We start from the raw sequence: 16,971 nt of genomic DNA, 5'->3' as shown, positions 1-16,971 counted from the left end.
CCACCTGATCTGCTGCTCAAAGTCACCTCTATTTTACCGGTCAGTTTCCCAAACGTCGGCTTTCCTACTCCTCTGACGTTGTTTGTCCAGCTGTGTTCCTCCAGCTCCACACCTTGTTATTCTCAGGGAACTCATGTTACTGCAGAGTTATTTGGATTGGCTGTGAGAGATGTCAATCAGAGAGCCCACCCACTCTGCCCATTCTCTCCGCTTCCTCTTCCAGAGCTGGTTCACTTCCTATAGGGACTGAAAACCAAAGTGAGGAGATGGTGAGTGAAGGAGCAGCTTTTGTACAAATTGTATCCCATAATATCCACACCAGTCTTCAGGCAGTCTGACTATCCTGTGGGCAGTCAGGGGTGGAAATGTCCCTTACGTTGTGTGAGATGATCTAGCTTAGAGAGCTGTTTACTCAGTGCTTTGTGCTGAACTGTTTGAGTGGAGCTGTGTTGGATATTGAGTGTGTTTATTGGAAGTATTTCCCTTCGGATTTCCAGGCTGAGTTTTGTTGATGGCTAGTTCCTGAATATGAAAAGGTGAGGTGTCATTATCTAGGAGGTGCAGAGTGTCTCAGGATGCTTATTGAATTTCTGTTGTCTGTGTGTGTGTTGGGAGCTGGTTATTATCCTATGCACTGTGAATGGTCAGTTATAGACTCATACAGCACAGAAACAGATTTTTCTGTGCAATTTACCAGTCACCCCAATCTGACCTGGTCCCATTTGCCAACATTTAGCCCACATGTCCCAAAACCCTCCCTATTCATGTACCCATCCAGAATGCCTTTTAAATGTTGGAATTGTACCCATCTCCACCAATTCCTCTGGCAGCATATTCCATGCATGCACTACCATCTGCATGAAAAAGTTACCATTCAAGTCTTTTTTACAATCTTTCCCCTCACCTTAAACCTATGTTGTTTAGTTTTGGACTTCTCTGCCCTGTTCTTGCTGAACATTGTGCAATCGTCAGCAAACATCCCCACTTCTGACCTTATGTTGGAGGGAAGCATTTGGGGTTAAATATCCACTCTGTTATTGGCTCAGGAGGCTGCACTTGGCTGGGCCAAGGATACTTCAGCAGAGATATCCTGGAGCTGAGATGACTGACCTCTGACAATCATTGCCATTTCATCATTTCATAAACCTCGATAAGGTCACCCCTCAGTATCCAATGCTGTCTCTGTATTTTGGGATGGGATGTCGTGTCTCTTTGCAAACAAGGCTTGCATTTGGATAGAGCCTTTCATGACCACCAGACATCCCATGGCACTTTCCAGCCAATAAAGTGCCCTTGAATGTATTCACTGTTATAGTGCAGGGAAGGTGGCAGCTGATGTGTGCACAACAAGCTCCCACAAACAGCAATGTGATAATGACTAGTTAATCTGTTTTTGTTAATTTTAATTGAGGGCCTAATATTAGCCAGGACATCAAAGGTAATCTCCCTGTTGTTCAAAGTAGTGCCATGGAATATTTTACCCTCACCTCAGAGAAGAAAGGAGGGGTCTTGTTTGCTGCAAAAGACAGATTGTGTGACAGTGTGGCTGCCACGCTCCTTTGTGTCAGACAAATCTGTGATTGTGTCTGATTTCATGAGTGGTTCTCCATCACCATCCCTGGCTGTCTCTGTCATTTTCTGATGATGGTCATGAACTTGAACCGTGCGCACAGAAAGCAGTATAAATTCCATCCAGGAGAGACCAGTGACACACTGCCTCAGCTATTTTGCTTCTGAAATCCTCATCCATATTTTTATTGGCTCTGGACTCAAGTATTCCAGTGCTCTGCTAGCTGCTCTTACATCCTGCTGTGTAACCTGAGCTCCTCCAGGTCCGATCTGACAACAAGACTCATCCCCATACAGACCTCTGCTTACTGATCTACATTGTTTCATGATAAACAAGCATCTCAATTTTACAGTTCTCCGCTTTGTTTTCTCATGCCTCCATGACCTTGCCCTTCTCTATCTCTGTAATCTCTATAGCAATTGGGCTGGCATACTCTGGGCATGTTTATTTAAAAGCCTTGGCCTTTCCCAAAAGCCTAGGTTTGGATTTGATTGTTTTGCTCAGAGGTATGGCTGACAGCTGAATTTGATTTTTGCAGTCTGCATGAGCGCAATGTATCTAATTTCCTAGAATAAATCAGAAACTTTCAAAAAGCTACAATTAAGCAATATTCTCCTCAGTGAATAACACTTATTGCCCAGTGTGTTTTCTTTAAATAATTTTGGAAAACAAAAGCAGAAAATTCCAAATCGTGAGTCAATCAACATTTCTCTTGTCTAAACATAGAACAAGAACTGTACGCAGCATAGAAACAGGCCTTTCGGCCCACAATTTTGTGCCGGAAATGACACTAAGTTAAACTAATCCCTTCTTAATGCCGATGGTCCATATCCTCCATTCCTTGCTTATTCAGGCGCTTAAAGTCCCTTAAGCGCCCCTATCATATCTGCCTCCACCACCATCCCTGGCAGCATGGTCCAGGCACCTGCCACGCTCACATCTCCTTTGAATTTTTACCCCTTACTTTAAATGCATGCCCTCTAGTATTAGACATTTCAACTCTGGGAGAAAGATTCTGACTGTCGACCTGATCTATGATGTGGAGATGCCGGTGTTGGACTGTGGTGGGCAAAGTCAAAAGCCATGTGACACCAGGTTATAGTCCAACAGGTTTACTTGAAATCACAAGCTTTCAGAGTGTTGCTTCTTCTTCAGCTGAATTGGAGGGAAGCGCATAAGCACAGAATTTATAGGTGGAGAGATCATTGCAAGATAATTCCAGGTAATTAAGAGTGTCAAAGGATAGTACAAAAGGTGTGAGTGGACTGTCAACAGGTTGAAAAGCAAGTGAAGGGATAACCTCTGAGACGTATACTTGATGTTCAGCTGGTGACACATCATTCATACTGCTTGACACTTTTGATAACTTGTTTTAATTTTAATTTTGTTCATTATCAGTAAAGCCCAAGTTGCTTTATTCAAAGGCCACTTCTAATTTTCCTCTCCTTCCCTGAGAAATGAAAATTCCCAACATGTAAATCTGAGTGCTTACCTGCAGGCTGCACCACATTGAATCCTTGTCCCAGTCATTTCCAAATGCTTCCTCACAACAATATCTTTGAATGTTACAATGTCACCATCCACTTTGAACTTTCATCGATGGGACCAGCATTACCAAACCACTTGCTCATGCATCAACTCTTACATGACTTTAGACTTGCAAGATTTTATTTGGGCCTCAGGAACACATTTGGCTTTGTGCACTGTAACATACATACATCTCTTGCATACACAATTGTCTCTCTTTTGGCTGTAGACTTGCTTTCTTAGTATTCACTCACTCTGTGCTTAACTGGAGGCTGCCAGCCTCTTTCCACTTCATATTGCTTTCTCAGCGTCTATTCACTGACTTCAGCACTGGTTTACAGCCTTTCAGCCTCAATGTGGGTCATGTTGCTTTCTTAGCACTCACTATCTTTAATGTTCTCTGTAGCTTATATTACTTTTTTAGTGTGGAGGGAGGGGCAGGCAGCTTGTCACAGTGGGGAACGTCGAACAGTCAAGGGGAGACCTGTCATTATGCAGCACCCTGCTTACTCAATGTCACATCTGCAGCACGTTCCAGCAGCTTACGTGACAAACTCACTGGATGTGCTTCAAGTAATTAGCCATATATGGAAGTTAAATGGGAGTAATTCTGAGTGAGGTGAAAGTCAGGCACAGTACCGCCACAATCAGTCTAGTGGCTTATACTGTTCTAGTTCAGGCCTTTGATCACATTCTGTCAGATACTTTGGGGATCAGAGTTTAGGGATCTGTATCCTCACAGTTCATGTACTGGGCCTTGGCAAGTCCTGAAGCTGAAGTGTAATCAGTCCAGGGATTATAGGCAGGTTGCTGTGGAGTCCGGTGGGGTGGACCACTTTTCTGACAATGAGGCAAAGGGAGGAATTGAGTCTTATTGAAATTGATGGAAGAGCAGTTAATGGTGGTATACAAACAGGAAAGGCAGTGAGGTGTCACCAGCAAGGGAGTAGGAAATGCAGAGGGTAGGGAGGAGGATTGGGCACCTCAGCAATAAGGGACGATGGGATTGCTGAGAATGGACATGATGCATGCAATATTGGCAGTTGTATTACGTGAACCTTGGTGAGAGGTATATGAAGTGACAGTTAGATTGAGTGGTGACCCTGTGAGTTTGAAGTGGCTGACAGGATCGTTGATATTTTTCATGTACTGCTGGTGTCCCTTTGCACCTGGGATGCCTTACTACACAGGGTGCAATTTGGGTTCATACTGGCTTGGTTGGTTGTGTGGCCTCCTTTGGTACACCACGTATAAAAGGACTGCCCTCCACTCCAACACATCATCCAGCAACACCTCCATGTACCTGTCTGTGAAGCAAGAGACAGATTCCTTTCCACTGGGCCATGTCTGAGGTGATAACAGTCAAACTGCACAGAATGAGGGCCAATTCTTGCTTTGGAATGTCTGAAGTAGGGTAAAACTTTCGATAGGGCACCAGTGGCATTAACCCTGGAAGGTCATTGCAGTGGTGAGCACATGCACCTCTCCAGTTGTGTGATTCCTTTAGCTTTTATTAATAGAGGGATCGAGTTCCGGAACCAAGAGGTTATGGTGAAGCTGTACAAAACTCTGGTGCGGCCGCACTTGGAGTATTGCGTACAGTTCTGGTCACCGCATTATAAGAAGGATGTGGAAGCTTTGGAAAGGGTGCAGAGGAGATTTACTAGGATGTTGCCTGGTATGGAGGGAAGGTCTTATGAGGAAAGGCTGAGGGACTTGAGGCTGTTTTCATTAGACAGAAGAAGGTTGAGAGCTGACTTAATTGAAACATATAAAATAATCAGAGGGTTAGATAGGGTGGATAGGGAGAGCCTTTTTCCTTGGATGGTGATGGCGAGCATGAGGGGGCATAGCTTTAAATTGAAGGGTGAAAGATATAGGACGGATGTCAGAGGTAGTTTCTTTACTCAGAGAGTAGTAAGGGAATGGAACACTTTGCCTGCAACGGTAGTAGATTCGCTAACTTTAGGTACATTTAAGTTGTCATTGGACAAGCATATGCACGTACATGGAATAGTGTAGGTTAGATGGGCTTGAGATCGGTATGACAGGTCGGCACAACATCGAGGGCCGAAGGGCCTGTACTGTGCTGTAATGTTCTATGTTCTAATGTTCTATGTAAAGGCACACAGCAGCCCAGTTGCATATCCAATGAGAAGTGTGGAAGACTGGGTGAGAAAAGTTACCCTTGAGCTGTGACAAATTAGGAACTAGGAGCCTCACTTGACAAAACCTTTCAACTGAAATAGGGAAAATTCACACTTATGTTCCCTTTCCTTGTTTTACAGAAGGATTGCACTGGACTAAATCAGAGAATACAGAGAGCATAGACATCACTGATGGATCCTGATCATCACCCAAGGAATAACTGCACAACTGTGGGAAGACATCCAGTTCTTTTGCAGCACTGCTCAGCACAGACAAGGTTGGGCACTGAAACAATCATTTGGAAATTGGTTGGGTTGGGGAGATCTGAAAGTGATCACTGGTGTGGAGCCTTCCATCAGAACCAACCTTTCTGAAGGTTTGTCTGTGGGTGATCGGCAGGGTGAGGCTGGGAAGAAGTGTGAGTGGCTCCAAGTGTGGTGAGAGCTTCAGTCATTCATTGAGCTTGATGACTCATTCCAACAGGTGAGAACTGGTCAGACACGAGGTGTGTGAGGAGGGCTCCACAGGCTCGTAAAATTTCTTAACAAGGTGTATCTTTTGAGCGATATGGAGGCGGAAACGTTCAAGTGTGACATATGTGGCCAGGTTTTCACGGAGTCATCAGTATTCAAGGACCACAAACATATCTCCACTGGGGAAAAGCCATTTACATGTGAAGTATGTGACAAAACATGCTCTCGTAGATCAACCCTGCTTGAACACCAACGCATTCATACAGGGGAGAAGCCATTCACATGTGAGGTTTGTGACAAATCATTCTCACATTCATCGACCCTCCGTGCACACCAGCGCATTCACACGGGGGAGAAGCCATTCATGTGCAAACTGTGCAACAAATCGTTCTCACGTATATCAACCCTCCTCGAACATGAACGCATTCACACTGGGGAAAAGCCATTCAGATGTGATGTGTGCAATAAATTGTTCTCCCACTCATCATCCCTCCGTGCTCATCAACGCACTCACAGCAGGGAGAAACCATTCACATGTGAAGTGTGTGACAAATCATTCTCTGATTTATCAACCTTTCGCAGACATCAACGCATTCACACAGGGGAGAAACCATTCACATGTGATGTGTGTGACACATCATTTTCACAGTCATCAAGCCTCCGTGCACACCAACGCGTTCATACAGGGGAGAAACCATTCACGTGTGAGGTATGTGACAAATCATTTCCACAGTTAACATGCTTACGTGTACACCGTGCTGTGCATACAGGAGAGAAACCATTCAAATGTGAAGTGTGTGACAAAGCCTTCACATGTTCATCAAGCCTCCTGGTCCATCAGACAACCCACACAGGGGAGAAACCCTTCAAGTGTGAAATCTGCAAAAAAGGTTTTGCGATATCAACGAGGCTCCTGAAACATCGGAGGATTCACACAGGGGAGAGACCCTTCAAGTGTGAGGTCTGTGACAAAACCTTTGGACAGTTATCAACCCTCATGCAACACCGACTTATTCACACTGGTGAGAACACACTCACAGGCGAGAAACCCTTCAAGTGCGAAGTTTGTGATAAAGCTTTTCGGATATCTTCAAGGCTACTGAGACATCAGAGGATTCATACAGGGGACAAACCGTTCAAGTGTGAGGTCTGTGAGGTGGCTTTCAGTCAATCCTCCAATCTCTTGACACACCAGACAATACACACAGGGGAGAAGCCATTCACATGCAAGATGTGTGACAAATCATTCTCACGATCATCAAACCTGCGTGTACACCAACGCATTCACACAGGAGAGAAACCATTCACATGTGAAGTGTGCAACAAATCATTTTCGCGGTCTTGGTACCTCCTGCTCCATCAGAGGATCCACACGGGGGAGAAACCGTTCAAGTGTGAGGTTTGTGAGAAAACCTTCAGACAGTCATCGACTCTCATGCAACACCGACTAATTCACATTGAAAAGCCGTTTACATGAACGTAACCCTTCAAATATGAGGGTTATAATGAAACTTTGTGATGCCTTTGACCCTCGCTTTAATTCTTGGCTGCAACTGATGTGCTTGTTATTGTTGCATCTTTGTCAAAGTTTTACTGAAGCAATCATCTAAAAAAATCATACCGTGACCATTGATCTGATTTGGCTTCCTTATCAATCCAGTGTGTAAACATCAACTGGATAATGTCTTGACTCATCTTACAACATGTTTGTTTCAAAGAAAAGGCAGTGGGGAATGTTCATATAAGGATCCAAGACCCGAGCAATTAGTTTGAGATAGACAAATTTTTAACTAGAAAAGGATTAAAGGGTTATGGGGAGCAGGCAGCAAAGTGAATTTGAGATCAAGGTGAGATCAGTCATGATTGTATTAAATGGCAAAGCAGGCTCGATGGGATGAATTGCCTACTCCTCCTAATTTTTATGTTCTTGTGCAGCCCTGGTAACAACTTTCATCCTTGTTCATGAAATAATACATCCAATGTTAAACTTGAACCTACAACCTTGTTCTCTGAGTCAGAAGGTATATATTTAAGCTTCCCTGCATGACTATCATGCAAAAAGTCCTAGCTGACATTCCAGTGTAGTATTTGGTTGCGGGGGTGGGGGTTGGGGGTGCGGTGGGGGTGGTGATGGTGGAATAGATTACACAGATAGGGATGGGCTGACCTGCACATAAAGTAGAGAAAATACTGTAAAGATTGTTTCTTCTTATTTTTATGTTTTCTTTTAAATTTGGGCCTGAGGTGAGTAGGAATTGTTTTGAAATCAGTGTTTTAAAGGCTTGCTGCATGTTTTAAAAAGCAAGTAACCTGACACTTATGGCATGCATTGTGTTTGTACAGCTGTTTGAACAAGTGGTGGCTGAAGGGTTTGCAGTCGAAGGTTGCAGGGGTTATGTACAGATGCAGCTGGGTGGCATTGGTCTATGGACTAGTGACCAGTTTTCAATTACAAAGGTGTGAGATTGGTTTTTGCGTAACTAAATAGCTCTGGTCTGGGAACAAGATAGAGAGAAGTGATTTAATGTCTACTGACACAGAAGCTAAGTCTGTTTTCTGCGTTAAAAATACTTTAAACCTGAAAAAAAAAACAATTTATCATTCCTTCAGCAGTTGTCATGACTCGTAAGCTGTGACGATTAGCTGATAAGTCAGAGACCTGTTATAAGTGAAGCAACCACGTTTTTATCTCTTGCAAACCAGAGGAAGTATTTGAAGAAAGACAACTGAAAAGCAACATTATGGTCAGCATATAAATCGTAAAGATTTTTTCAAAAACCTGTGAATAGAAACCACTGAACTGCCTCCTAGTTTTCTTTTGCCATAACCTATTTTTCCTGTCTGTTTTTGTCTGTATGGAGGGCAAAGTTATTGTGGTGATTAGGGTTTTATTTTATCATGTTATTTTCCGATGGTTTGTAATTGTTTACCTGTAGCTAAAGTCTAATCACTTGCAATAAATAGTGACTCTTGTTCAGTACAGAACCTTGGTCCATGCTTTCTACCAAACTAGATCTGCAAATCAGGTAAACTGGGAAACAATGTGTACTTATATTGAAATGTTTAGCTTCTGTGATAACTCCCAGAACAATGGAGCCGGATTTCCACTGGACTACCACAGTGAATTATGATAGTACTATTTTTATTCAGCACATGGAATGTTGGTTGGACTCGTGCTCAGTTGAGATAACATATCATATATACTTATGTAAAAGTTGAATTTTTTCGACTGAAGGCTAAATTAATGAGGTCAACAATTACATGGATACTGCTTTTGAGGGGCTGGAATTCATGCTACAGTCCAAAATACTGTTTCATTAACAGAAGCCCAGTTGATCTCTAAACAAATAAAGGGAAAAAAACAGAATTTTGGTAATGCATCTTAAACTTTTGCGCCAAATTCTCTATTTTCTCTCATCTGCTAGTTATTCAAATCATGTTTTTATTTCTGATTTTAAAAAAGTTCAGACATTTGACTCTGATAAGTCTCACCAATCATTTCTATACAGGATAATGCCTTGACTCACAAATGTTGATCTGTTATCTGTGAAGAACTAGGTTCGGCTTTTACAGAGATACAAAAAGGGAATGGTAACTGGAGACTTTGCCTAGTTTCAAGCTAAGAGGAAGAAATCTACATTGGTCCTCAGGGCCTTGTGGCAGAAAGCAGTCAGCAGGCTTAGCCTGGAAGTTAAGGCAGCAACTGAATGTAGAGCTGAAGGATCTATAGTACTGAAGTATTAAACAAAATATGGAGTGTCACATAGTGAAATGCTAATGAAAGCATCGTTATAAAAGTACCGCGTAGAATAGCTGGAGCAGTGATGAGAATTTTCACTGGAACCTAGGAGGTTGAGAGGTGACTTCTTAGAGGTTTATAAAATAATAAGGGGTATAAATAAGGTGAATGGCAGTTTTCTTTTCCCTAGGGTGGAGGATTTCATGACTCGGGTGCGTATTTTTAAGGAGAGAGATTTTAAAAATACACGAAGGGCACTGTTTGGTGGATGTGGGTACAACATTTGTATATATCCAAAGACATTTGGATAAGTACATGAATAAGAAATGTTTGGAGAGATATGGGTCAAGCACAGGGTGGGGTTGGGCCTAGTTTAGTTTGGGAATATAGGTCAACATACATTAATTGACTAAAAGGCCTGTTTCCATGTTGTATGACTCAATGACATCATATTTTCAAACAGCACACGTGATGTAACAGTATGGTGGCTCAGTGGTTAGCACTGCTGCTTCATAGCACTAGGGACCTGGGATTCCACCTTCAAGTGACTGTCTGTGTGGAGTTTGCACAGCACATTCTCCCTGTCTGCGTGGGTTTCTTCCACATGCTCTGGTTTCCTCCCACAGCCCAAAGATGTTCAGGTGAGCTGGACTGACCATGCTAAATTGTCCACAGTGTCCACGGCGGTGTAGGTAAGGTTGATTAGCTATTGGAATTGCAGGGTTACAGGGACAGGGAGGGTTGGGTCTGGGTGGGATGCTCTTCAGAGGGTTGACTCTTCAGGAGTCAGGCTGAATGGCCTACTTCCGTGCTGTAGGGATTCCATGATCCCTAATTTCCTGGCCATTGTGGATCACATTCACTGTCACAGTGAAAATATACCAGTTCACAGTGACATTGGCCGGTATATTGTGTATAGGACTCCTACTGTAAGATCTTGAGTATTTCAGTGAATAGGAACACAGCATGCTGACGCATAAAGAAGTTTTGATTAAGCTGAAAAGTTGATTTTATTGTGAGTTAAAATCTACATAGATGATAGATAAAACACCAGATAAACAACACAATTCTCAGCTGACATCAAACACAGAATCAACCAAAATAACAAAACATTTGGAAAGGACTCAAGTTTGCTTCCAGAACATGGAATGGATCTTGGAAGAGTGTAAGGTGAACATGCCACTCTGTTATTACATTGAGGTATGATGGACTGAGGGAACTCAGGTCTGTGGAGACTCACCCCGACTCCCTCACCATATTCAGGGCAATCGACCTCCCAGATGGAGAGTACGGATATTCCCCATGGTATTCATCAAACATCTATCATCTAAAGAGAATCGTCTAATTCACATCACCAACTAAAGCAGGGACGATTCTACATCCTGAGAGTTGGTTCACTTTATTAACGCACACTGATATCAGGGGAACTTCTCAGACTACTACGATTGATAGGTTTATTGTCTGGAAAGGGGATTAAGGGTTACAAAGTTGAGATATGTAAATGCAGTTAAGATACAGATTTGTCATGATCTAACTGAATGATACAATAGGCTGAAGGGATTACTCCAGTTCCTACATTCTTTAATTTCCGCTTGCTTACTCTCTCCACTTTCATCTCCAGGAACTAGTGGCCAGTGTCATTCTCTTCAACATTTACTTTGGTTTTATCTTCACAAAAGAGGGCACAAGTAAACTCCCAGATTAGGGAACCAAGGATCTAGTGAAAGAGCAAAATTGAAGGGAATAAGTAAGAATATAGTGCCAGGGAAATTAATGGGGTTGAAAGCTGACAAATCTCCAACGCCTGATAGCCTACATCCCAGAGTAGTGAAGGAAATATTGGATGCATTAATTTTCATCTTCCAAAGTTCTATAAACTCTGAAGCAGTTACTGCAGAAAATGAAACCCCACTATTTAAGGACGGAGAAAAAGTACCTGGAATTACAAACCAGTTGGCCTCATATTAGTAATGGTAAACATACTGCAGGCTATTATAAAAGGCAAAGGAATAACAGGACATTTGGAAATGTAAAGGGATTGGACAAACCATAAAAAGGCAAATGATGCTTATCAAAGCTATTGGAGGTTTTTTGAATACGGTGTATTTGAATCTTTGGAAGGCTAGTGATAAGGTCCTTTGTAAAAGGTTGGTGGGCAAAATTAAAGCACATGGAATAAGGGTTAATATATTGTCTTGCATTAAGAATTGGTTTGACAGACAGAAAACAGAATGGGAATAAATGGGTATTTTTCCCAAGTGGCAGGAGGTGATTAGCGCAGCACTGCAAGGATCAGTGCTTAGGCTCCCAGCTATTCACAAAATAGATCAATCAACTAGATAAGGAAACCAAATACAACATTTCCAAGTTTGCTCAGGATACAAAACTTAGATGAATTGTGAAGAGCGTGCAAAGAAGGTTCAAAGTGATTTAAACAAGTTGAGTAAGTGGGCGAACATATGGCAGATAAAGTACAACATAGCTAAATTTGAAAGTGTACACTTTGGTGTGAAAAAAATATTATTTAGATGGTGGTACATTGGAAAATGTGAATGTAGGGGGATCTGAATGTCTAATTAAAGCAGACAGGCGGGTGCATCAGCAGTTTAGGGAGGCAAATGATATAGTCCTTCATGACAATGCCTTGAGTTCAGAAGGAGTGTCTTACCGCAATTATACAGGGTTTTTGTGAGACTGAACTGGAGTAATGTGTACTGTTTTGGTCTCCCTACCTCAGAAAGGATATATCTGTTGTATTTGAATGTAGTGAGTTTCACCAGGTTGATAGTGGGATTGGTGGGACTGCTTATGAAGAGAGACTGGTTTGACTGGCTTGTCTTCACAAGAGTTTAAAAGGATGAGAGAAGGTTGAAAAATATAAAATTCTAACAGGGCTAGATAAGGTAGATGTTTTCCTTAGTTGCAGAGTCTAGAACTGCGAGTCAAAGTCTCAGTCCCACAGACTTCAATCAGTGAAGACAGGTAACTGCATCTCCTCCACAATAACATGCAACATTGGATCACCCAAAGATGCATCCTCAGACCCCTACTATACTTCCTGTACACCCGTGACTGTGTTGCCAAATCCAGGATTTTCCAATCCAGTGGGATGAAGCCTGTATCTAGAGAACTCTGAAAGATTTTAATTAGGGCATCTACAATGTATTACCTGACCACTTGGTCTAGTCTTCCTAAGACCAGCTATATTTTTCTTGATCATTGCTTGCAGCACAATAATAACTTTCGTGCATGTAAGATTCAGTTGTCTGAGGCTTGTCACAGTGCCCACTCTACAATCACCAGTTAAGCACATTATGCATGATGTGGGCATACATTCATTAAAATTGCTTTTTATATCTTGAAGTTCAGTACATTTGTAAAGTTTCCTTTGATTATGCCAGTTCTAGTTTTATGATTTGATTTTGTCCTAATCTTTTGAGCTGATCCAACACAATACACACCTTCTATGTATTCACCTAAAGGTGTTTCTGTTCAGATCTAATTTCATTGTCTGAGTCAATCTTTCTTCTGTGATAAATGTTCTGAGTTTGTTTCTGATTTTGCATGTTCTCGTGCAATAATCTCATCATTGATTAAGGTAAACCATTAGTCATATTTAATTTGGTTGCCTGTCTCTTTCTGGAACTGTCATGGTCATTCAACTGTTAATACCTGATTACTCAATCCCAATCTCAGTTCTGCTTTCCCTTGGAGGAGTCTTGCTTCAATAAAAGTGAAGGGTCATAGTCCTGATCATTCCTCACTTTGTGTATCACTGTTCTGTGGGTGTAAAATGATATGACAGAAATTGGCCAAGAATAACTCTTTCTTCAATGCTACAGCAACTTTGTGGCTTGTTTTGATATGAGGAACCAAATCTGTTCTGGATCTCTTTGTTTTAAGTCAATGATTTTTGAACATCCTCGGTTAATAGTTTCAATTGTACATCATCATTTAAGGTAAAGACAGAATTGTCTGGTTTGTCGGCAAGGCCCATAAATTTGTGACAGAGTATATCTAAAATGTAAATGACCTCAAATGATTGTAGGATGATTGCTTTGAGTTGTTTTTCTTTTCTTTTCTGTATTCATCTGTCAACCTCTGCTTCCATCTGTGATTCTCAAATCCAGGAAATGGATTTTCATTCTGAAAGGCCAACCTATTATATGTCCTGCTTCCCATCTTCCTAACGTTCAGCTCAGGTAAAAGTCTATGCTGTCTATTCTCTCACAATTATCACCCCTGTACTCACTGACTGATACTGGTTCTCAGTGTCCCCTGCCTCCAATTTAAAATTCACATGCTCATATACAAATTGCTCCATAGACTCAAATCCTTCCTAACTCTGTCACATCCAGCCCTATTTCCCTATCTAAAGGTGGTCAAAATACAGAATGCTCTATTTGACATTTGCTCAAAGGCTATGTTTCAATTTTCGGGGGTGCCTTAGAGCTGAAATTTGAAGTGAGAAACCAAACTAGTCTGGAACCAGCAGTTTGCAAACTTCACCCTCTGTGTCCATTAAAGAAAGGAGAGACTCAAAGCTGGGCAAATGGCTAAGCAGCCAGAAAACAATTCAACGGTTTTCCTGCATCACCACCAATCTCCTCCTCCTTGTCCAAATGTCGATATTAGGCCTGGAAGGCTGGCTGCTTCTGGATGGACTGGAATCCCAGCTTATCCAACACTTCAAAAACACCCTTTCACTGAGAGATGAAACAGCCAGTCCTCAGACTGATGTGCCTGTAGCAGAAACATTGAAAGAAAATCATAAGGGGGAATGGAACAAAACTGGACATATTCCAGAATATTTTTTCCTTTCTTTGAGCCAGACCTGTCTGCATGAAGCTTTACTCACAATATAATTTACCAAATAATGGACTAACATAAAAGCGTTGCAAAATCATATAATTAAATAAATTTAAGCTTTAAATGTGTAAAGTTGGCATTTTGAATGTTGGCTAAACCTTCTCACTATCTGTCCTGCCAAGCTATGTCCCTACTACTTCCAGAACTTCCCCAATGTCTCTCTTTATTCCACTTCTCTGTCTATCTCATTCTGTACCTCTTGTGTGCACATTCCCTCTGATCTTCCTTTCTCCCTCTCTTTCTTCACTTTCCCTTCACTGTTCTACTACCGTTCTCAAGACACAGTGGCTTCTGCACCAGCAGGAATATCTGTACCTACTGATGTCTTCCTTTGTGATGTTTAGCAGTCAGGTCAAAGGTACATTGATCTTGCTGGGAGATGGTGGGGAGGCTTGAGACAAACCCTGCTGAGACAGACAGTGCTTTGGAATGACAGCTCCCATGTGTAAGCACTGGAGGATAAACAGTACAGACAACTCTCAGTATAACAGAAGCAGGTGACCCAGCTCTAAGTCAATGTGGACATGTCGGTGTCTGATCAGAGAGGAGGAATAGGAGGTGAAACGATCCTGACGCAAGTAAGGGTTTGTCTGCTGTGTGGATTCACTGATGTTCCAAGAAGTCTGTCAGCTGTATCACAGAACTCACTGACAGGGTTTCTTCCCTGTGTGAATGTGTTCATGGATCAGGACACGTGCCAATATGAAAGCCTTGTCACGCACATGAATGATTTGCCACCAGTATAGATGTGATGTTACTTGAGGTGAAAGAAGGACCTAAAAGGTTTGTCAGAAATATTACATCTGAAGAGATTTTCTCTCTCTGCAAATCCCCTCATTGGGCAGGAGGTTCTACAACTATGAAAATGAATAATCTCACAGCTTACACTTGAGCAGCCTGTCCTCCGTGTGAATACGTTAGCATGTGTGGAAAATCAATGACTGTAAGACGGAGTTGTCATTCACCTCACTCTTGAAGGGTTCCTCCCCTTGGTGAATCCGCTAATGTATCTGGAGTTCAGAGGATCTGATGAAAGACAAAGCTCATACTTGACGATTTTCTCCACTCAGTGAGTGCTCTGGTCCCTCAGCAATGTTAAAGATGTCACAAAACTTTATCTTAAACGTCACACATGGTCTCTCCACTGTGTGGATGTTGTTGTACACAGAGGTGAATGATTTGTTCCACAACATGCTCTTAAGTGGTTTCGGCCATGTGAACGTGTTGGTGTTTGCGTACATGCGATGACTGTGAAAACGACTTGCCACACACCTCGCACTTGAATGGTTTCTCCCCTGTGTGAATGCGCTGGTGTCGGCGGAGGTTCGATAATCGTGAGAATGATTTAACACACACCTCACACCTGAAGAGTTTCTCCCCTGTGTGAATTGTCTGATGGACCATGAGGCTCGATGACTGTGTGAAGGCTTTGTTGCACACCTTGCATTTGAATGGTTTCTCCCTTGTATGAATGCATTGGTGTCGATGGAGGTTCGAGGGCCACAAGAATGACTTGTCACACACTTTACACCTGAATGGTTTCTCCCCTGTGTGGATCCTCTGATGTATTAGCAGCTTTGTTGATGTTACAAAAGCTTTATTGCAAACCTCACACCTGAATAATTTCTTCCCTGTGTGAATGTGTTGATGCCTGCGGAGGGTCGCCGAAACTGAAAATAATCTGTCACACACCTCACACTTCAATGGCTTCTGCCCTGTGTGAATGCGTTCATGTACACGGAGAGTTGATGAAACCGAGAATGATTTGTCACACACCTCACATGTGAACGGCTTCTCCCCCGTGTGAATGCGTTGATGTTTACGGAGGGTTGATGAGTCAGAGAATGATTTGTCACATACTTCACATGTGAATGGTTTCTCCCCAGTGTGAATGCGTTGATGGATCTGGAGACTGGTTAACTGCAAGAATGATTTGTCACATAGTTCGCATGGGAAGGGTTTCTTGCCCGTGTGAATAAGTTGATGTTTGCGCAGGGTTCCTGAGCGCGAGAATGATTTATCACAGACTTCACACGTAAATGGTTTCTCCCCCGTGTGAATGCGATGGTGGATCTGCAGGTTTGTTAACCGTGAAAATGATTTATTGCACAACTCACAAATGAACGGTTTTTCCCCTTTGTGAATCTGCTGGTGTCTGCGGAGGGTTGATAAGCCTGAGAAAGACTGGTTACACAGCTCGCAAGAGAATGGTTTCTCGCCTGTGTGAAAACGTTGGTGTACACGAAAGTCAGATGAGTTTAAGAATGATTTGCTGCACACGTTGCATGTGAACAGCTTCTCTCCTGTATGAATCATCTGATGCATTAGTAGCCTTGTAGATGTTGCGAAAGCTTTATGGCAAACTGTACACTTAAAGTGTTTCTCCCCTGTATGGACTGTACAATGGACCTTGAGACTTGATGACCGTGTGAATACTTTATCACACACCTCACATGTGAACAGTTTCTCCCCATTGTGAATGTGTTGGTGTTTCTGGAGCATTGATAACTGTGCAAAGTCTTGGTGACACACCTCACACTTGAAATGTTTCTTTTCCATGTGGCTGTACAACAGAAGCACCTTGTGTTTCAGGAGAACTTTATGAGCCCAAAGAGCACTCTGCATACACGTCAGATTTGAAAAGC

At 42.3% G+C, this 16,971-nt stretch overlaps 2 protein-coding genes across 2 annotated transcripts in view; one reads left to right on the top strand and one right to left on the bottom strand.

Annotated features, from left to right (window-relative positions):
- Positions 1-7,794, top strand: part of LOC125446372 (zinc finger protein 91-like) — a 70,297-nt gene extending 62,503 nt beyond the window's left edge. Inside the window, exon 4 of the mRNA XM_059639708.1 lies at positions 5,879-7,794. Within this exon, the coding sequence (XP_059495691.1) occupies positions 5,879-7,195 (1,317 nt within the window). The 3' untranslated portion in view covers positions 7,196-7,794. The remainder of the gene's footprint in view (positions 1-5,878) is intronic.
- The window catches only part of LOC125446383 (zinc finger protein 271-like), a 53,287-nt gene extending 36,524 nt beyond the window's left edge, over positions 1-16,763 (bottom strand). The window contains exon 1 of the mRNA XM_048519923.2: positions 15,599-16,763. Coding sequence (XP_048375880.2) covers positions 15,599-16,651 — 1,053 coding nt within the window. The 5' untranslated portion in view covers positions 16,652-16,763. The remainder of the gene's footprint in view (positions 1-15,598) is intronic.
- Between the last annotated feature and the right edge of the window lie 208 nt (positions 16,764-16,971).

The sequence above is a fragment of the Stegostoma tigrinum genome, chromosome 34, assembly GCF_030684315.1.
Source record: "Stegostoma tigrinum isolate sSteTig4 chromosome 34, sSteTig4.hap1, whole genome shotgun sequence".
NCBI lineage: Eukaryota > Metazoa > Chordata > Chondrichthyes > Orectolobiformes > Stegostomatidae > Stegostoma > Stegostoma tigrinum.
Note: the sequence above shows the minus strand (reverse complement) of the source record. Positions and strands in the feature narration are given on the sequence as shown.